This window comes from Ictidomys tridecemlineatus, chromosome X (genome assembly GCF_052094955.1).
Source record: "Ictidomys tridecemlineatus isolate mIctTri1 chromosome X, mIctTri1.hap1, whole genome shotgun sequence".
Classification (NCBI taxonomy): Eukaryota; Metazoa; Chordata; class Mammalia; order Rodentia; family Sciuridae; genus Ictidomys; species Ictidomys tridecemlineatus.
The window spans coordinates 16,088,631-16,111,753 of record NC_135493.1 but is presented as its reverse complement, the minus strand read 5'-3'; the positions used below and the strand labels follow the sequence as shown (position 1 = coordinate 16,111,753).

General features: G+C 36.3%; 1 protein-coding gene across 1 annotated transcript in view; it reads left to right on the top strand.

The window, feature by feature from the left end:
- Nucleotides 1–23,123, top strand: part of Adgrg4 (adhesion G protein-coupled receptor G4) — an 87,879-nt gene that overhangs the window by 43,433 nt on the left and 21,323 nt on the right. The window contains exons 8-13 of the mRNA XM_078034191.1: nt 6,320–6,536; nt 7,503–7,665; nt 13,392–13,526; nt 17,472–17,591; nt 19,114–19,159; nt 20,946–21,049. Coding sequence (XP_077890317.1) covers nt 6,320–6,536; nt 7,503–7,665; nt 13,392–13,526; nt 17,472–17,591; nt 19,114–19,159; nt 20,946–21,049 — 785 coding nt within the window. The remainder of the gene's footprint in view (nt 1–6,319; nt 6,537–7,502; nt 7,666–13,391; nt 13,527–17,471; nt 17,592–19,113; nt 19,160–20,945; nt 21,050–23,123) is intronic.

Sequence of the window (23,123 nt, the reverse complement as noted above, 5' to 3'; positions counted from 1 at the left end):
AAGCATAAATTCTTGCAAGTGGAATGGCTAGGTTAATCCTATTTGAGATGATGTCAAAATTCTCCCTATAGTAGTTACACCAATTTATTCTCAACACGGCATGTTTTTAGACTCTTGGGTCTTTGTTGATTTGATTAACAAAAATTGAAGTCTCGATGTAGTTTAATTTTTTGGTAGAGATATTCATATGTCTGTATCTATTTAATATCTGCAATTTAGAAGAGTATTTTTTCAGAGGGCTTTTTTTAAGCACATTCAATAGCTTGTGAAACTAGCATCATTAATTCTGGAACATTTTCCCAAGAAGAAACCTTGTACCCATTAGCAGTCTATTTATCTCTCTTTCAGTTCTTGTCCAGCATGCGTCCACTTTGTATCTCTCTGAATCTAAGCATTTCATAATGTTTTGGAGGTTTGTCCATATTGTAGCATGTGTGGGAATTTCATTTCCTTTTTTGTAGATCTGTGTTTACTTTTGTTATGTATATATTGAAGTGTAGAATTGCTTGGTTCCTATAGTAACCCTACAATTAGCCTTTGGAGGACTGCAGAACTTTCCCACAGCTGCTGTACCATCTTACATCATGCCAACACTGTCCAAAGATTCTACTTTTCTTACATATTTGTAAACACTCATTATTGTTCATTTTTAAACTATGGTTGGTGGTAATGCCTCCCCCTGACATGGGCACCTTCATTCCTGATTTTGGTAATTTGTGTCTTCTCTTTTCGTCTTGGTTAGCTAAAAGATTTTGAATTTTGTTGATTATTAAAATAGTTTCTTCATTTGGAGGAGTTTTAGGTTCACAGCAAAATTAAACAAGAAACAGAATTCCCGTATACACACCCCCTTGACATATGAACAGCTTGTCCTCACCATCATCAACCCTCACCAGAGTGCTACATTAGTTACAACTGATAAACCTACCCTGAAAAATCATAATCACTAAAAGTTCATAGTTTCCATTAACATTCACTCTTAGAGTTGTTTATTCTATAAATTTGAACAATTGTATCATTCAGAATCAATTCACTACCCTAAAAATTCTCTGTGCTTCACTTATTCATTCCACACTTCCAACTAACCCCTGGAAACCACTGATCTTTCTACCATGTTTTTTGCCTTTTCTAGAATGTCATGTAGTTGAAATTATATGGCATATAGCCTTTTCAGGTTGGCTTCTTTAACTTAATTATATGCATTTAAGGTTCTTTCATGTCTTGTCATGGCTTGATAGCTTATTTCTTTTTAGCACTGCATAATATCCCATTGTCTGAATGTACCACATTTTATTTATTTGGTTATCTACGGAAACAAATCTTGGTTGTTTCCATATTTGAGCAATTATGAATAAGACTGCTATAAACATCCGTGTGCATGTTTTTATATGGATTTGTTTTCAACTAATTTGGGTAAATACCAAGGAGTGAAATTGCTGAATTAAATACTAAGAGCATGTTAAGTTTTCTAAGAAACTGCCATATCTTCCAAAGTGGCTGTATTATTTTAATTCCCATCAGCAGTGAATGAGAGTTCCTGTTGCTCCACATCTTTACCAGCATTTGATGTTGTCACTGTTTTGGATTTTGATCATTCTAATAGGTGTGTGATGGTATCTCATTGTGTCTTTAATTTTCAATTCCCTAATGACATGTGAAGTTGAATATCTTTTCATAACTTACTTGTCATCTGTATATCATTTTTTGGTGAGGTGTATGGTATACACTGAATGTTTATGCCCCATCACCAAATTTATATGTTAAAATCCTAATCCCAAGGTGACCTTATGGTAGGTGATTAGGTCATGAAAGTGGAGCTCTCATGAATAATATTAGTGGCCTTATAAAAGAGGGCCGAGGGAGCTTGTCTGTACCTTCCATCATCTGAAATTATAGTGAAGAGATCATTGTCTATGAACCAGGGAGTGGGGCCTCATCAGACATTGAGTTTGAATGGATAAGGAAAATGTGGTATATATGCACAATGGAGTTTTGCTCAGTCATAAAGAAGAACGCAATCATGTGATTTGCAGGAAGCAGAAAGTCAAGGACTTCATGTTTGTTTTTTTTTTAATATGTGGAAGCCAGAGAGAAAAAAGAAAAGAAAGGAGAATCTCATGAAAATAGAAGGGAGACCAGTGGAGTAGAGGAAGGGGACCTGAGAGAGAGAGGAAGGGAGGAAAAAGGAAGGTACCTGGGAATTAGTTTGACCAAATTATGTGTGTGCACTTATGAATATGTAACAATGAAGCTGAATATTATGTACAATTGTAATGCACTAGTAAAAATGATCTTAATAAAAATGAAAGGGAAAAACTAAATTTCATTTCTATGCCAGTTATCAGATGTGGCTTTACTGCATAAATTGGGTCTCTGCCATAATGAATTGTCAAAAATTGAGGCATAAGCACTCCAGTGCCTTGCAGAAGAGCCAGGAAATTGGCCTGGAGGCAGTGAACTTCTTGGACTTGTCTTCCTTGTGGAAGATAGAAAATTAAGACCCTTGTCCAGGAATATCTGGAAGAATTAGAAAAACAAGCACAACTTTGATGGTTCCTAGTTCAGAACTCATGAGTCAGGGCAGTAGGGAGTGTTGCAGCTTATAGTGAGTGGGAGGAAAGATAGAAAGGTCTGTGTTTCACGCTGACCTGCCTCCTTCTGAGTGACACATTTTCTTTAGACATGCTAATAGAATTTTCTCTTGTGGAAGAAAAAGTTTAAAAACAGCCATAACAACAACAAAAGCACTGTATCAAGTTCGGATTTTTAGAAAATTGACTGTGAGAAGTCATTACATCTATATATCTATACACATACACACACATACATACACTACTGTGAAGCAAAAGGAGAGTTGGATGGTGATTGTAATGTATATAACTGAAAAGTAAATTATCAAGTTTTTTAGCTTTGGAGGAATCCTCTTCTTATAAGTTAGGAGCTTAGTGAAAAATGGATGCAATGTAAAGGAAAGAAAAACGTATTTATGTTGGAATAATTTATTTTGATTAGTTTTTAATCTTGTTGACAAGTATTAGATATCTTGGTTGAATCTTAGTTGGACAAAAACTCTTTAGTTCTTCCACTTGACTGCTCATTTTTCTTACCTCCTCAGTAAGGCATCCTTACTTAGAAAAGGCATCCTTATTTCAAAGTTCTTTGAGGCCTTTTCTGTTCTTAGTTTTAGTTACCCACATGATAGTGAAGATACACCAGGCTCTAATGAAGTTGGCTAAGACATCACAAAATTCTCTCCTTTCCATGTCCTCTTGCCATCAGGGTAGGATTGTGTGTGACTAAGGAGGAATGATACTAGCTGGGGACATAGCTCAGTGGTAAAATACAAGCCTTGCATGCCAGAGGCCCTGGGTTCAATTTCCAGTAGGTCAAGTAGACCTCCTGCTAGTCCAGTGCCTAACAATATGAAGAAATTAAGAAGAAGATGCTGTAGTAAAAAGTGATATTGGAGAATTCAAGCTCTGGAATCAGAGTAGATTAGAATTTCTCAATCTGTATAAAGGGAGATAATATGAGAACTCATCACATAGAATTATTGTGGTGAGAAAATGCATGTGTAATGCCTTGCTGTTGTATCTTGTCTCCAAAATGCCATACATCATTTTATTCCCTCCTCTTCAAGCGAGGATGGCTTGTGACTGCAAAGTATGGTAGAATTTGGAAATAGAGATGTTGCCAATTATGTGATCAACTTTTAAAAGGACTGAAAGTTTTGTTTCCTCTTGGTACACTTTCACTTGGGATGCTGCCTCTCAGAACTTATGGTTTTGAGTATCACCATTGTTTTGAATATAATTCATTTAATTGTACATTTATAGAATTTAAGTTTTAGTGATTTGTCTGCTTAATAACCAGTTCACAAAATTCACCCAAATTTGTGACAGGTTCCCATGAGCTAGTACAAACCAGCTCTAATACCTCACATCTGGATCTAGCACAACACTGAGAGGGTCATGGGTAGGGAATGTAGACAATCCCCAATGACCAGCACATGATCAGCATCAACTAACAGCCATGTGAATGCACCATTTTGAATTTGCAGCCCAGTCCAAGCCTTCAGATGTCTCTAGCCCCAGCTGCCACCTGACTGCAGCTGCATGAAAGATCCCAAGTGAGAACTGCTTGGTTGAATCTAACAACAGAGCCATGAAAGATAATAATTAATGTTTTTTTAAGCCATTAATTTTTGGGGTGGTTTGTTATGTAGCAACAGGTAACTCGAACATTGACTCCCAGAAATTAGTCAGTAATAATGCATGTTATTATTATTATTTTGATTGTTGCAATTATTGGCAGATTAACTGTAATGCTATTTCAAGCAATATTCTGCAATTAATAAAAGAAGATTCATTTTATTGCTTCTATTTGAGGACCTAGAAGTTTTACACAATAAATATAACTTAGCCTGAATTTTCCTTAAAAATTGTATAACTCCAGATGAAAAGTCTATAATTACTTTCCACAGAATAGTTAGGCTCCCATTGGCCTGTTGTTTACTTTCATTCTGCCACAGCAGGGACTATGTGAAGTGAAGTCACACTACTGAAGCCTGAAGAATCATGACTAGGCAGCTCCAGCTATTCCATTTTCAACAGAGCTTGAACAATTTAACAAGAGCAGTAGAAAGATCCATGAATAAGCTCACCATATTTTTCTTCTATCCCTAGTCTTATAGTTTTCTCAATTTGTTTAACTGACCAAAGTAAAGATATTAATAGGGACAAAATATTAGTTTAGAAACAACTACACACTTAGTCAATGTCCCCCCTTAGTTCCCATCTCTGAATCCTGTTTTTGCCAACTCAGTTCCCACATAAGCCATCGTGGAGGGGGGGCTATTCAGAGGACCTCAGTTAAGTTTGCTTAATTTACATTGATGAGGGCAGAGTTGTTTGTAGAACAAAAAAGAATAGAGCAAGAAAATGGGGGGAAAGGGAAGAGAGGGGTAAAGTTATAGGGAGCTTGATTGAGGTAGGAGAGAGACTTGAAGAGATGCTGAGGACCATGGAGGACCATAAAAGAGAGAGAGAGAGGGATGAAGAGAGAGAGAGAAAGAGAGAGCGAATTTTATGTGATATTATATTGTTTTGTCAAACTCAGTTGTTCATATGCAATATAACTGACTCAAATATGTCACAACTGTAATCTCTGGAATTTTTCCTAACAGACTATATTTTTCAATTGTTTTCCTTGTCTGTTTTATGTATGCATATTTTCTTATGCACCTAGACCAATGCTTTTCACAAAATAGATACTAATTTAATATTTCCTGAATAAATAGTAATACTCTTTCCCAAAAAAGTAGGTGATAATTCAGACAAAGCAATTATTTTTAAAAATTATGAGATAGTTAAGGATACTTGAGCACTGATAGGATATTTTATATTTGTAAACATTACTGCAAATTTTTCAACTTAAATTTAATTTAATTAGAATTATGGTTAAGACAAATGAAAGTTTTTTTTAAAGATATATCCTAGTTATATTGTTACATTGTCTGCATGCATGACTATGTAACAAAAATCCCACTTTTATCAATAATTATAATGCACCAATAAAAAACACAGAAAAAAGACATGTATTAAATTATTTATGAATGAAATGATATGACGTCTAGGACTTGCTTTAAAATAATCTGGGCTTAGGAAAAATGTGGGTGAGACAGTAGATAAAATAAGATTAGCCTCTCATTGACAATTTTTGAAGTTGGGTGATTCATGAAGTACATGGAGATTCATTATACTATTCTTCTACTTTTGCGTTTGCTTCAAAATTTCCATTATAAAAAGTGAAGAAAAAAGTGGGCGGGTTAATGTCTATTGTTCTTACTCTCTAGAAATTCTAAATTAATTGCTTTTTATTATGTGGTCCATATTTGCTTTTTTGCTGTGTGGGTTGCCGGTTCTTGACAGGAAATTGTACTCACTACCCTTGACTGGGAAATCATAGACTGTGTTTGCTGATATTTGAGTACAGATGGAATCTCCTTAACTCAATCCAACACTTCGAAGTCTTAACTTAATTAGAATCAAATTTCAAGATAATTCTTCAGTGACAAAAAGATTTCCCTAGTGCATTTAAAAAAGGGTTTTAATGAATAAAAACTTGATTTGTGTGCCACTTTCTGGGACTATATTTGCTGTAGAAATTGAGATACAATGTTTCCCTTCTGCAAACTTTGTTACTTCGGCACTTATTACGATTTCACTGCCTTCACTTTTTAGAGGGAAGGAAGCAGACCAGAATGGTCTAAAACTAAGTATGGTAATGTAGATGGGGCATTTCTGTTTTGCTTCCCCAGAGAATGCAGATGATGTTGCAGAACACATTTTAAATCTGATAAATGAATCTCCACCTCTGGATGAAGAAGAGACGAAGATTATTGTTTATAAAGTAGCTGAGATTTCAAAGTGTGATGAGATAAGTATGAACCTAACCCAGATTATATTACAAATAATCAATGCTGTTTTGGAAAAGCAAAACAATTCAACCTCCAATCTACATCAAGTAAGCAATGAGTAAGTACTAATGCTTTGGTAAAATAAATTATTTCACATAATTTAAGTGACATATTATTACTTCCTTAGCTTACAGTCCTCAACAGTTTCATGCATTGAAAGCTGATTTAGTACAGCACAGTGAGGTCATTTAACTCTAATCCCAGTTGTGAAATAATAAATTCAAAATTGAATTGAGTCTTAGTCAAAACAACATCTTTTCAAGTCAATGGTGACTCCAAACCAAACTTCCAATTTATTTCCCCATCATGCCACTCCCCCAGGGTTCTGCATTTCTTTAAAATGTACCCAACCAGTGCTAATCTGAAAAGTGGGAGAATCATGCTATTTACCACCCTATAGCTCATAGCCAATAAAATAACATGACTCTTACATGAGGCACTCTAAATATTCTGGTGGAAATCCATCTACATGTCTCCATCTCCAGGCCTAGTCTTATTTCTCTTCCTTGATCATCTAAAATAGCCTCCCAATTGATCTATCTGCCTGCACTCTTGCCCCTAACAGTCCATCTTCTATGTAATAGAGTGATCTTTCAATGCATTTATCATATCATGTAATTCTTTTGCTTTTAAACCACTAGGGTGTCATTTCATTACATGCCAAATAAAATAAAAGCCAAACTTCTCATAAGGTCTATGTGCCCTGAAGGATCTGGCTTTACAAACAACAATTTCATTTATTTTTCTAAATGATCTTTTGAGATGTGTGATTACATCTGACTCTATAGAGGAGAAAACTGAAGCTCAGTGAGGTCACTTTACTTGCACACACAGTTAGAAATTAGAAGAGCTAATGTGTAGATCTCAGGCTGTCTTGTTCCAAAACCAGTGCTCTTGTCTAATAATTCCTGAGGAATATAAAGATGGGGATTAAAATACAGTCTTGCAATGAGGAAATCTTGTCAGGGGATGGGTTTTATATTTAAAAAATGTAAGAAGACTCTTCTTTACGCTTTCCTGGTAGAATTCTGAGGATAATTGAGCGTGCTGGTCACAAGATGGAATTTTCTGGGAGGACAGCAAATCTTACCGTGACCAGGTTGGCTTTGGCTGTGCTACGGGTGGATCATACTTTCAAAGGTATGGCCTTTGGCATCCGCTCCTATGAAGAAGGTGCAGACCCTCAGGTGAGTGAAGCTTTGGAAACTGAGAACCAATTGGTCACACACTCTTTCAAGTCTTTATTTACTTGTTAGGAGGGAAAGAAAAGAGGGCACTGTTTTTCTTGTAGTTCTGGGAATGGAACCCAGGACTTTATGCATGCTAGACAAGCACTCTACCACTCAGTCATATCCCCAGCCCTGCAGGACACTCTTAAGTTTAACTCCTCAGGAGACCTTTTAAAAATGCATATATCCTGGGAAAGATTCATATGTAACCCTCAGGGGGCTACCATCTTAATTGAAATGGTGTCTGTGAGATGTGTGATGATGTGTGATGATGCTACTTTTAGCCCTGTGACCTGACATTACCTCAAATGTCAGTTTATTATTTTCCATCATTTATGGAACATTTATTATATGTTGAGCATTGTGCTACTGTTTATAGATGAGGAAACAGAGAAGTTAATTTGTCTAAGGAAATACAGCCTCATGACTAAGTCAGAATCCAAATCTTTCTGTCTAGCTTTAGAATCTGGGCCCAGAATATTTAATACAAAGAAATTATAAATGTTTGAAGTGACAGATATGCTAATTACCATGATTTTATCATCACCTGTGTATCAAAATATCAGACTGTGCCCTATAAATATGTACAATTGTTATATATTTGTTATGAAAAATAGTCTGGTCCCTTTTTACTATATCATACTACCTCAGCCTTTGGCAGACCATAAGCCACCAATACCCCTGAAAAAATATTGAGTGACCAGACTTTTTTTATACTTATGGCAAAACGTATAAATCCTGAGTTTACATTATAATCTGTACAACTCCAAACCCTATCAAGGTATAGATATCACCATCACTTCTGAAAATCCCTTATGCTCTTCCCCATTCAATCCCTGAAACTGCTACCTCTAGGGTCACCACTGTTCTGATATTTTCGCACCATAGATTATTTCTGTTTTAGAACTTTATACAAATAGAATCATTATAATATGTATTCTCTTCTGTAAGACTTCTTTCATGTAGCAGTATATTTTTCTGAGATTCACCTCTTTTCCCATAGTTTTTTCCTTTGTATTTCTGAATAATATTCCATTTAATATATATGCCATATATTGTTTGTCTATTCTGTTGATGAACACTTGCATTGTTTTCAATTTGGAGCTATTATGAACAATGCTACTATGAGCATTTGTGTAAGTCTTTGCATGGGCATATGTTTTCATAATTCTTGAATAAATACCTAGGAATGGAATGGCTGGCTCATTGGTTATATGTTTAAATTTATAACAAGCTGTCATATTGATTTTTAAAGTGGATAATGATGTGGAGTAATTGTTTATTTTTGTAATGACCATTCATACATCTTCTTTAGTCAAATACTGTCAAAATCCTTTGTCCATTTTTAACTTGGCTTGTTTACCTTCTTGTACAGGTGTAAGTATTTTCAGTATATTCTGGCTCAGGTCACTCATCAGATACAAGTTTTGAAAGTATTTTCTCTGTATCTTGCTTATTTTTCTTCTCAGTGGTGTCTTTCAATGAGCCAAAGTTTATGATTTCATAAGGTCTCATTTATAGTTTTTTCTCTTATGAATAACCATATATTGTTTACCTAAATATCCTATCTGCCGGCAAGTCATGATGATATTCTTCTATGCTTTCCCTTAACATATCTTTGGTTTCAGCTTTTATATTGAGGATGATAATCTTAGTTAATTGAATGAATGTTTGTACAAGGTGTGAGTTAGGGGTTGGGGATAATTTCATTCCATGTGGATATCTAGTTTTTCCAGCACTATTTATTGAAAACTTTCCCTTTCCCATTGGCTTGTTTTGGTACTTTGGCCAAAACAAAAAACAAAAAAACAAACAAAAACCTCAAACTAATAATTAAAAAAAATAACACTTATGTAATATAGATCTGTTTCTGGCTTTCTATTCTGTTGCATTTATATTTTGTAGATTCTGTCTTGGTGTTGTCTTCAGTCGTGAAGTCAATAGTGTGAGTCCTTTAACTTTGTTCTTTTTCAAGATCACTTCAGCTGTTCTAAGCCTTTTTCATTTCCATATGAATGTTTACATTTGTTTATCAATTTGTGTAAAAATTTTACTGAGATTATGATTGGGATGGAAGCTATTGATTAATTTTGGGAGAATTTATATCTTAACAACATTGAGTTTTCTAATCCAGTAACACTTACCTGGGTCCACTAAAGTTTCTCTCAACACCATTTTATAGTTTTACGTGGAGAGGTATTGTATGATTTCTTTGATAAATTTATTCCTATTTTATGATATTTATGTTATTGTAAATGAAATACTTTTAAAAATTGACTTACTAATTATTTGCTGAATAAATACCTAGGAATAATTATATATAATTATATATAATTTATGTAGCCTATGCATTTGCTAGATTCACTTTTTTGTTATACTAGATTGTTTTGTAGGTTCCTTAGGACTTTAAATAAAACAACACTATCTGACAATAGAGAGTTTTATGACTTCCTTACTGATATTTATTTCTTTTATTCCTTTTTCTTTTGGGATTATTTTGATATCTAATACTTCTGGTAAGATATTGAATAGATGTGGTTAAAGTGGGCATCTTTGTCTTTTTTTGACATTAGATGAATAAATTCACTATTTTAACATTGCCATTATGTTAGTCCTATTTTTATTTTTAAGATGTCATTTATTTGAAGAAATTACTATTATTTTATCCTGGGGTCTTGCTATGTTGCCCAGGCTAACCTTAAACTCCTGGTTTTTTAAAATAATTTCTGTCAGACTTTGGATTTAGGCTGGGCTCAGTGCCATATGTGTGTAATCCCAGCAACCTGGGAGGTGGGAGAATCACAAGGTTGAGGCCAGACTCAGAAATTTAGAAAGACCCTGTCTTAAAATAAAAAATAAAAAGTTCTGGGGGATGTAGCTTGGTTGTAAAGCACCCCTGAGTTCAATCCCCAGTACCAAACAAACAAACAAACAAACAGACTTTAAGATCTTGCCAATTTTATAAAAGTGAGTTGGGAAATGGTCCCTGTTCTACTTTCAGAAGTACTTTAGGAAACATTGGTGTTATTTATACACTAAATGATTGATGAGATTCATTCTTAAGGAAAATTAAAATAAAATCATTGGTGATATTAATCATATGGAATGGTGGGTTTCATTGTGACATGTTTGTTCTACATAAAAGCATAGTTTGATCCATTTTACTCCCCAATATCTTCTCTATCTCCTCCCAAACTGAACCCATTCCTCTACCCTAATGTTTCCCCTTTTACTTTCATTGCATCTCCCCTTCCTCCTGACCCCCCAACTTCTTTATGGGAAATCATTAATAGCTAATTCAAACTATTTTTAAATATTTTTTAAGTTGTAGTCGGACACAATACCTTTGTTTTATTTATTTTTTATGTGGTGCTGAGGATCGAACCCAGCACCTCACATATGCTAGGTGAGAGCTCTACTGCTGAGCTACAACCCCAGCCCTGATTCAAACTATTTATTTATTTATTTATTGAATTTTTTAATATTTATTTTTTAGTTATTGGCGGACACAACATCTTTGTTAGTATGTGGTGCTGAGGATCGAACCCGAACCGCACGCATGCCAGGCGAGCGTGCTACCACTTGAGCCACATCCCCAGCCCCCTGATTCAAACTGTTTAATGGATACAGTGTTCATCTTTTATCTGATTTATTTATTTATTTATTTATTTGATTTATATATGACAGCAGAATACATTACAATTCTTATTACACACTTAAAGCACAATGTTTTTTATATCTCTGGTTGTATACAAACTATATTTACACCAATTTGTGTCTTCATACATGTTCTTTGGATAATAATGACCATCACATTCCACCATTATTAACAACCCCCTGCCCCCTCCCTTCCCCTCCCACCCCTCTGCCCTATCTATAGTTCGTCTATTCCTCCCATGCTCCCCCTCCCTACCCCATTATGGGTCAGTCACTTTATATCAGAGAAAACATTCAGCATTTGGATTTTTGGGATTGGCTAACTTCACTTAGCATGATATTCTCTAACTCCATCTATTTACCTGCAAATACCATGATTTTACTCTCTTTTAATGCTGAGTAATGTTCCATAGTTGGAGTCTATATTTACAGTTGGATTTTATTCTCTAAAGGGCAGGTAACAAATATTTTTGGCTTTGTATGCCACAAGTGGTCTCTTTCTATTGTGGGTTCTTATTTATTAGTGTTTGTTTCTCTTCTCTTATCTCTCTATATTGTACAATCTTGAAGCAATGAAATATAAAGTCTATTTTTACTTCAAGGTGATATAAAGGCAAACCTTTGGTAAGATGTGGTCTTCTGACTAGTTTGTCAACCTCTGATGTATAGTGTTAATTCCTCTTTCATTCAGAGCTTTAGATGTCCTTTATAGCATTAGTTTCTGTCCACCATCAGGCAAACAGCTGTGAAAACAGACAACTGACCCTGTGATGTTACCTTTTCTCAAATGTCTACTCTTCTCCAGATTTTGTCTGCTTTTGTTCATTTTCCAGTAACTTCAAGCCATTGTTAGTTTATATAGTTGTTATATGTAGTGGGCATCAAATCTGTTAAGAGCTGCTTAGCCATACTAGAAGCAGATGGTGACTTCCCATTGCATTTTATTTACATATATAATTTTTTATTATAAAGTTGGTGAATAAATCAACTAACCTAAATCACACTCTTGGTACCAAACTGTGTACATTTTGAAGCTAAAACATTACCTTTCTGTGATACTTGATTGCCTGAGCAGAGATCATTTGTGTTAGGGAAGAAAGAGCCATTTATAGCTTTTGGTTTCTTAAGTCATTTTTAGAAATATTGTAAAGTTTCATACTCCCATTATACACCAACTAGGTAATAGCTTCTTGAGAGGGAGCATAGATAATAGAAAAAAAATGTTAAACTAAAATCATATATATCTTTGTTCAGCCACATCCTAGCTTTATGATCTTGGACAAGTCACATAACTTGTTTGAACCTCTGTTTCTTGTTATAATACCAGCATGCTTAAACAAGGGTGCTCATGAACCCTGTTTTTCTCTGGGAGAGAACAGGTTTACAACTGTGTTTCCAGTGTAATTTTTGATAAAGCCCCTTTTATGACTTTTTTTCTGAAGCCACAAGCTTCTCTGACTTTTTCTGCCTCACTTTTAATGAGAGTGTTGTTCAACAAACTATTGGCAAGTGCCTAAAGCCATTGGCTGATTTTTGTCGTTGTTTTGTTTTCATTTTTAGAACTCTTATGTGGGAAAAGAGGCCTGATTTCCAAGACTGGACTTTATTTCTGAGAGGACAGATCACCTAATTTGTCATTACTCTTCCCACCTCTGGTATTACCCAGGTGGAAGTAGGTTAAGGAGAGAGAACCTCAAAGATAGGCTTGGAAAGGAAAAAGCTCTCTCTCTCTCTCTCTCTCTCTCTCTCTCTCTCTCTCTGTGTGTGTGTGTGTGTGTGTGTATGTGTGTGTGTGTGTGTGTGTATCTACATCTGTGTGCACCAGGATCATGTCTTGGCTTGTGATGTGTGTGTGTGTGTGTGTGTGTGTGTGTGTGTGTGTGTGTGTGTGTGATAGCTTATGGAGCTAGTTTCACCATTCTGCTCCCTGTGGGATGCTCTGCGGCAAGTGCTGGGGTGGGAGGTAGGAAGGCTTTCATCCTGATAGATGAAGACTCCAGCTTTCATTCTCTGATTGTTCTTGGCAGATCTACCTGGGCAATGCCCCTCTGGAGAGGGTTTTGGCTTCCATATATTTGCCTAAATCACTGAGGGAGAAAATTCCTCTTAACAACTTACAAACCATCTTGTTTAGTTTTTTTGGCCAAACTTCACTTTTTAAGGTAAGTTCTTGCCTCTGGGAACTGTCATGAAATGACATATGGTGACTCATTGTAATTATGAACTCCTGCTATTTTCATGATGTTCTGTTTATTTTAGAATATGTTCTCTGATTGATTCCACAAGTCTTGCAGCACAACCTCTGGCTCTCAACATGAATCAACATCTACTTTAATGATGTTCTACAGTTTTTAATTTTCACAGCTTCTCAGCTTTGGAAGCGACCTTAAGGATTATTTGGTGACCAAACAGAGGCCTCAAGATGTTTCAAAGCTATAAAAGAACAGCACGTTCTCCTGATGAAATGCCCTTTCAGCTTGCTAGTGCTTTCTTCCCAAATCTTTCCTGGCTTCTCAAAGCCAACATGCCTACTCTTCAGGGCCAATTTATTTGAAACTGGGTGGTGTCCAGCAGGATATTTGCCTGTAGACATTTGTTGTTCTTTCTATCCACCTCCAGAGAAACTTCTCTGAGGGCTTCAGCTCTCACCTACTAAAAACACAGGCAATATGATGTGGTGGTGAAGAGCATAGGCTCAGGTGCCAGGCTGGTAGAACTTGAATCTAGCTATGCCATATCTGCTTGTGTGACTCCATGTGCCTTAGTTTCCTCCTATGGGTAATAATAATAATAATTTGAGAGCTATTGAAGGACTAAAGGAGTATAAAATGCTTACAATATTGCCCAGTACATAATAATCATCACTGTGGTTGCATTGCTATTATTATTATACTACCTTGGGTCTGTGCCTAACAAATGGCTCATTTCTTCAGGCCACTTTTATCTCATCTAGCTGTTGGGAAGACAGCCATCAGAGTTTGCATGTTGTTCAAGACAATGACTAGTATTAATTGTTAATATTTATACTTATTATCTCATTTTATTCTCATAAGAAGCTGAGACTCAAATAAGTTAATTAATTTTGCCCAGGATCACACAGCTAGGAAGTGGCATATCTAAGAATCAATCTCAGGCTGTCTGATTCCAACGTTCATGTATTTAAGAGGCTAATACATTAGTTTGCCCAAGTGTGCTTGCATTTCTAAGGAGGTTACTCAAAGGAATTAATTTTTAATGGTCAAATATTCACAGAGTTATTGTGGGGATGATGGGGAGAGATGGTACTGGGCCAATTCAAAATATACCACATATTCATACTACCTACCAACTCCAATTTACCACATCATCTCTAAGTCTGTAAAACCTTTTGTTCCCCTGAAATTCTGCAGCCACTCTTCCTTCACTCTAAATTCTCCTTGGTTCTTTGTGATTAGCTCAAATCTTACCCAAGACATCTGTCTAGAGTAGTGAGCCCCTCCCTGCTCTTTCCTCTGCCCCCTGGAGAAAAACTTTTGGTGGACAAAATTTTTTAATAAAAGTTTGAAATGTGGTCTGATCCTTTTGATAAACCTGTCAATTCTCTGTACCATCTGAGATGCTATTATTTTGGTCTTAATTTCTCATTTCTTCAGAAGGCTGTGCTTGTCTATTAGAATAGGAGATAAACTTGCTTTGCATAGATTTCACACTTAATAAGAAATTTTTATTCACTAACGCCTTCTACCGAAATGGATTAAAGATCTTTGCCAAAATTAGCCTGCGGACGTCATAGTGCCAGATGAAGAAGGATTAGAACTAGCTTGCCATCAAATTCAGGGCTGGAAGGGCCCTCAGAACTCATGTAGTGTCCCATCCCCTTATTGTACCAATGAGGACATGGAGACCCAGAGAGTCTTTAGCAAGAGACACTTGCTAAAGGTGACTCAGTTTACTAATTTATCCACTCATTTATTCATTGAGCAAATATTTATTGAATTCCTACTCTGTGTCTTAAGTGGTGCTACATGCTGGGTATATAAACTGAGCAAGAGAGATGTGATGGTTGCCCTCAAAGAACTTCCAGTATGATGAAGGAGAGCAGAGATCTGAAGTTTCCAGCACTGAAGGGGGGACCTGAGGCTGAGATCTGTGCTAATGGTTGTTGGATACTGAGAGCTTACAAGAAATGTCACCTTTTACCTATCTTTTCTTTGAGTTCCTGAATCTGACAGCCTTGTTTTTACACTGCTTCCTGTAAAATCTTTTGATCAGAATCTTAACTGTCATTACAACACATTACCTTAGAAATTGTTGAAAAGACACCACTCCTGAACATCATGTACTTCCTCCTCCACTCCTCTACTAGCTGCAGTTCTCAGAGAGAGGAAAAGGCACAAGCAAGTGCAATGTGGCATAGGGACTCTAGGGCTGTAGAAGAGGGTCTCTACTGTCATTTGGAAGAGCAGGAATGGCCTGGTGTAAGAGAGCTCTCAGCTCACACCTGAGACTCCAATAGAGGGTAGAAGATGAAAGATGGTGAAGAGGGAGGATGAAAAAAGGAAGGAGAAGTGCTTCAGTCAGAGGGAATGGATTGTTTCTTCCCCCAGCATGGCCACCATTGTATAGTTAAAATAAATGAAGACAGAGAACAGGTTAATTAAGTCTGGGGCTGTAATGGGTGTCTCTTTGTCCTTTCCACCACAGAAAATTATATCTCTTAGACTAAGTTGGGAGGATGATTTGAGATCATCTGGTCTATCCTCCTTCTTCATGTGACCAGTGGCCCAGAAGGAAGAATGCCTTTAGAGGAACAAGAGGGCTTGGGCTAGCTTTTGGTCTTGCCAGTGTCAGTCAAGTCCTTTCTAACCACATCGTGCTGCTAATACACCTCTACATCAGCTGTCCCAGGTGTTTCTACTGAAAACAGAATACTTAGCCATAAGATTGGTTCGGATGAATACCTCAGGTCATAAACAGGAAGTTAGTAGGTTCCTGGTGGACATACGTTGCATTTACAATTACCCAGATATCAGAAGCTGCAGGGCTCAGGTTGGGTAGGGAGAGGGGGCTGAACATTATTTCTTCAAAATTATGAAGGCATGGCATCCTTTAAAAATGGCCTAGCAGGTTTTTCATGGGATGTCTTTGGGGATCACCTCCTCCAGGCTTTCTTGGCAAGTCCTTAAAGGATTTGCTGCTTCTACTATCCAGAGATAAGCACTGGCCCTATAACTGGTCCATTCACATGTGCTCCAGAAGAGGTATACTTTCAGCTGGTGCCTTAGCCTTTGGAAGTTTGGCCTTGTTAATTAGAAAGCCCTATATCTCAATAGGTACATTCTAGTTAATTGTCTTTAAACAAACATTATCTCTGTCCTATCATTCACAAGTTTGTGTGACCTTTGTACATATAGGCATTGAGCTTGTCTAAGCCTCAATTTATTTGAAAAAAATGTCTATATTATGTCCACGAAGACCAAAGATATTAGATAGTGTAGAAAGCACTCAGCAAAGTATCTGACTCATGGTGAGCCCAAGATAAAGTATCTACCATGCAGGGAACACTGGGACACACAAAACCTGGACTATGGTCTCAGAGCTCATGGTCCTCAAGGGAGAAGAACACTATCCTCAGAGACTCATTCCAAGCTGGCTGTTGATCAACCTATTTCCATCTCCAGTGAGGATAGAACAGGATGTGGTATATAACTAACTCATGAGGTATTTAGATTCCTTATAAGGGATGTGCTCTTATAAAGATGGTTGAGATTTAGAACTGGATGAGTTATGAAATGTAAGGATCTGGAGAGCTCTCCGAGTTGAGAATAGTTTTATTTTGTTAGTGCAGTGCCAAGTAGCAGGTACAAAACCAAAACTGGTTGGATAGATATTTGGATAGACAGATGAATTAATGTATTGTTCCATCTTGGTATAATGATCACCTTATGTGAAGTCAGGAGATAAGCTGAATGATCTCTAAAAATTCACTCTCAGCTTGTAATTTTATTTTCCACATTTTCTGTACCTAATACTGCATGTAGTAGTTCACAAGTTCTAGATTGATAATGAACATGTAAAACCTTAGAAATTCAGGACCTAAACTTCTCTTCTTTATGTTTCATCTACAGATAAAAAATGTCATGAAAAAATTAACCACATATGTTATGAGTGCTAGCATTTCAGATATGTCCATTCAAAACTTGGCTGATCCAGTGCTCATCACTCTGCAGCATATTGAAGGAAACTGGGTAATGCCCATTTTTATCTCAGAATCACATAGCCTCAGAACTCTTCCTTGATTTTCCTGTTAAAAATAATTTTCTTTAAAAAAATTTTTTAATTTGTAGATGGACACAATGCCTTTATTTTATTTATTTTTATGTGGTGCTGAGGATCAAACCCAGTGCCTTGCACATGCTAGGCATGCACTCCACAGCTGAGCTATAACCCCAGCCCTTAATTTTCGAATTAACAGATGTGATCAAAGATTTAGTGAAGATTATCCCATTCCAGGTATCAGAGGTGTGTTGTAATTGGGGACTTCAAGAAGTAACACCTTATCCCAAAGAGATAGTGAATGGTGGGCATTCTATCACTATGACAGATTGGCAAGGCAGTGACTATAGATAAGTGGATGTAATGGTCATGCCATCACACTAAATGACATTTAACTTCATTTATTTTTAAGTGAGGCAAACAGCTTCATTCAAAATAACTGAACATTTGTATTCTTCAAATTTCCATGAAGAGCATTAAAATGTGTATTAATTATCACCAAAGGACTAAAACCATAGTCATATGGCATAACATAAGGCATATATTACTAAATGATCAAATTTAGCCTTAGAATAAGAATGAATTACTATTTCATTCTTTGATGTTAATGTGTGTCCAGTGTGAAGTCTTAATAGCCTCCTTCATTGCCAATCTACAAGACCATATGGTACAACATATTTTTAACTAGTCTTGATTCTAGAAGAGGAGAAGAAAGAGTAGGAGAGAGAATTTTAAAAAACATACCAAAAGAAATATGTTAATGGGGTAAGATCTCTCAATTTGGACTCGAGCTACAACTCTCAAATTGTCCCCAGCAATTAATTATTCCTTCCCTCCAGTTTCCCAGAGATTGTGGGTGCTGGCAAGGCCTAGGAATGTTCAGTAGGTGTAATGAGGAGGCAACTCAACCTTGTGTCCATAAGGCATGAATGACCTCAACTGTGAGCCCTGAGTCCCACAGCTATACAGAACACCAGTACTAGCTGGGCATGGTGGCACATGCCTGTAATCCCAGTGGCTGGGGAGGCTGAGGCAGGAGGATCGGGAGTTCAAAGCCAGCCTCAGCAGCGGGGAGGTACTAAGCAACTCAGTGAGACCCTGTCTCTATATAAAATCCAAAATAGAGCTGGGGATGTGGCTCAGTGGTTGAGTGACCATGAGTTCAATCCCCCCAAAACAATACCCAATACATATCAATCCTGCACTTACTAGCCACAGCTTCCTCCTGGGTCTTGCACCAGGACATCATAGAAAATTCCAATGCTACCAACTATTTTCAAGGACACACACGAGATCACCATGTGGTGACCTGGTGTTTTCTCATTTATGAATCCAGAGTTAGATGGTGTTAGTCTTAAAACCAGTTCACAAATGGGCCCTGTGTGTGTGTATGCAAACATGTGTATCTACTGTCTTCTAAACTCTTGTGTGTGCTCATTACTGTGTGATAACTCTCATGAGGAAAAATGTTTACCTCTGATTTCTTTTTTCCAGAATTATGATCAGGTTCACTGTGCCTTTTGGGATTTTGAGACTAACAGTAAGTATTTTTGTAATCAAGCTTTTCCCCAGATCATTTTCATATTTGGCAGTTGAAGGGGGTATTGTGCTGAAGCTACTGTCTTATCAGGCTCTACAGAGCGCTCTGAATAACCAAGATACAGGATGTGATTTTTATATCAAATTAGGGCATGGAAATTAAGAGAAAAATCCTTTTAGATGAGACAGTTGAAAAAGCATACAGGGGTAAGCAAAATTGGAAGAAAGAAATTTTGAAGGTCCAATGCAGAGTAGCTTAATGCTGTTTAAAGAAAGTTGAGGAATGGTCACCTGGGTCTTGTACATTCCCACAGGGATTTTCAATGGATACTGTCTCCTTCCTTTTTTTCCTCCTTAACTCTTCCAAACTGACTGTGTGACCTTGGGAAAGCCATTTAACCTGTTAAGGTCTCAATCTTTTTCATCTTTTCATTGAGGAAATGAGACTTTTTGGTTTGTCCCTAAAGGGCCCTTCCTGCTTGAATGAGTATAAGTCTTTGACACCAGTAAGAGATGATGAGGATTGTTATTGCTGAATGGATTTCTCTTAGGCTTGCCATCTTCACTGGAATTTCTAAAGATAACACCAAATCTTAGAGAATTCCACACAAAATCAATTTCCCCTGAAATGCCAGAGCTGACTATGAGAGGAAGAACTACCTGGGAATTTTTCCTTTTTCGGTATCCTTAGGATTCTGGGAGAAAAGGAAAATTCTCTTCCCTCTTAATTTTCTGGTGTGCAGGAATACTACCTATTTCTGACAAACAGAATTAATACTTCCCTTTCCAGTTCTCCTTCATGTCTTTCAGGAAGATAATACTGTAAAGTGATGAGCTTTATTCCCCATAGCTTCAATAAGTTGATCTCTGTATTTACTAATGCCAAATGGTTAGATTACTCCCAGGATTTCCTTTGCCCTTTTCTCTCTGCTTAATGGATCCAGAACTTTTGAAATCTATGGAGTTATCATGGATGGACAAATTCAAACTATACTATATGCTATAGTTTATAGTTGCCTTACTGGTCTAATGCCACCTGGAGGCTCTACTTTAAATCTTCTGTGTGACCCAATATTGGCAGGTTACATCAAATGACTGTTGGTTTCAGAACCCTGAGAATTCTGAGAAGAAACTAGGTAGGTGTTCAGTAGAACAGAGGCTCTAGTTGGCTCTAAAAAGCTCTAGACTTGGGCTCAAAGCACTTAAGACCACTTGTATTTTGGGTTTACCTGGTTGTTTAGGATGTCTATTCCAGTCCCACCAAGTGTCAGTGTATATTCCACAGGTCCACATCCTTCAAAAAGTTGTAGATCTGCCTATTTCCTCTTTATTGGCTATTTTAAAAAAATAATCGCTCCAACGTGGTAGCAAAACTATTGTTCATGATTATTAGAGTCTGTCCTAATCTGTAGAGGTATGGTACAAGAAGAGGAAATGTGAGAGACAATGAAGTTATGCCATGCACAAAATCCCTTAAAAGTCAATTTTGGGGACTGGGGTTGTGGCTCAGTGGCAGAGCACTTGCCTAGCATGTGTGAGGCACTGGGCTTGATTCTCAGCACCACAAATAAATAAATAAAGGTACATCAACACTAAAAAATATTTTTTAAAAAGTCAATTTGGTCTTTTAGATTTAATTTAATTTTGGTATTCAATTATACCTCTAGCTTGCAGTCTTAACAAACAATACTAATTATAACACACGTTTGGATGGTGGATACAATGAAATGTTAAACATTTCTCAGAAAAACCAAAACTGCTTTGAAATTCCCTTCTGTCTCCTGCAGATGGACTAGGCGGATGGAACTCATCAGGCTGTAAAGTAAAGGAAACGAATATAAATTACACAATCTGTCAGTGTGACCACCTCACCCACTTTGGAGTTTTAATGGTGAGTTGTCCCTTCATCATTCCTCAATAGAATTTTGACAACTTTTATTAGATTCAGATCAGTAACACACGTATGAACAAAGTAATGTGGAAAAAAAAAGTCCCTTATCCCATCTTGTTCATCCAAAGTAGAGAAGATTGAAATAAATATTATCTTTCTCACAAAATGAATGCCTACTTTTCAAATTTCAAACAATACAGAAAAGGTCCTTGTAATTCCCCTCCCAAAAGATTACTACCTTTAACAGTCTGGTATGTATATGTATATTCATTTAGAATCTTTACTTCTGTGTACATGAATATGCTTTTTATAAAATCGGATCAATTTTTTTCATACTATTTTACTGCTTGCTTTTATTTTTAACCTAACAATATACATTGGACAATTTTCAGGCAAATATTATCCATTTACTTCAATTTAAAAATACCTTTATGGTATACCATTATGTTGATTGAACATGATGAGTTTAACCAGACCCTGACAGGTGGCTGTTTTAGCTATTTTTCTCCAATATGAACTTTGGTATAATATACATTCTTGTTTATTTTTCTTCCAACATTTGTGAAAGTATTCCTGTAGAATAAAGTAACAGCATTGCTGAAATGAAGGCTATGATCATCAACAATTTTTAATTTTAATAGTTATTGTCAAATTACAGCATATGTAAGATGTATTTTTAAAATGTTTGCAGGGGCTGGGGATGTGGCTCAAGCGGTAGCGCGCTCGCCTGGCATGCCTGTGGCCTGGGTTCGATCCTCAGCACCACATACAAACAAAGATGTTGTGTCCACTGATAACTAAACAATAAATATTAAAAAATAAAATAAAATGTTTGCAGTGCGTTAACTAGTAAGAGTTAACTGACCAATTTACAAAGCCAGGCTTAAACAATCAGCATCACTGTTAACTCTCCGAGTTCTTTCATCTCCCATGATCTTCCTAATATCAACTTGCTGAGTTTTCCTCTAAACCACTCTCAACCAAATGGCTTCTCTACCCACACATGAATACTTCCTTGGTTTCTTAAGTTACTTTATTAGATAGTGGTATTTTAATGTGTCATGTGTGAGTTGCTTCTCCAGCTAAGTTCTTCGAGGGCTGAGAGTTTGTCTGACATTATATATATATATATATATATATATATATATATATATATTCATTCCTCAATAGAATTTATATATGTATACATATGTATATAAATTTACTAACTCTTGTTGAATATTTTTTAAAGAAATTAATATGGCTGAGGATGTATATATATATATATATTATACACACACTTATATATGTATATATATACACACACATATATACATATATATACACATACATACATATATAAATATACACATATATACATATACATACGTATATATTATTCATATATATACATATACACATACATGTATACATGCATATATATATATATATATATAGAGAGAGAGAGAGAGAGAGAGAGAGAGAGAGATTGATTGATTCCAGTGCCTTACACAGGCTAGTCAATTACTCTATCACTGAGCTACATTCCCTATTTATTTCTTTTAAAAATGTTGATTCAACAAATAAGAGTTAGTGAATTGATAATTATCAAATTGTGAGAAAAATTTTTTTAGCTTCCCCCAAATCAATTAGAGCACTAGAGTAGGAGTCAGAAGACCAGGGTTTATTTCCAGCTCTGTCATCAGCTAGCTTTGTGATCTTGTTTGGGTTGTTTTCCTTGTTTGGAACTTAGATTTTTCTTCTGAAATATAAATGATTTAAGGAGACCAGGGTTTATCAATTTTTCGCTCTATTGATAATTAGTCAAATAATTCTTTCAAAAATGAATGAATGAATGAATTAATTAATTTTGTTGATAGACCTTTATTTTACTTATTTATATGTGGTGCTGAGAATCAATCCCAGTGCCTCACACATGACAGGCAGGTGCACTACCACTGAGCCACAGCCTCAGGCCCCAAATAATTATTTTATTGTGGAAATCTGTTCTGTGTATTTTAAGATATTCAGCAGCTCCTGAGCCTCTACCCGACTACAAGCTACTAGCACCCTTCCCAGTTGTGACAACCCAAAA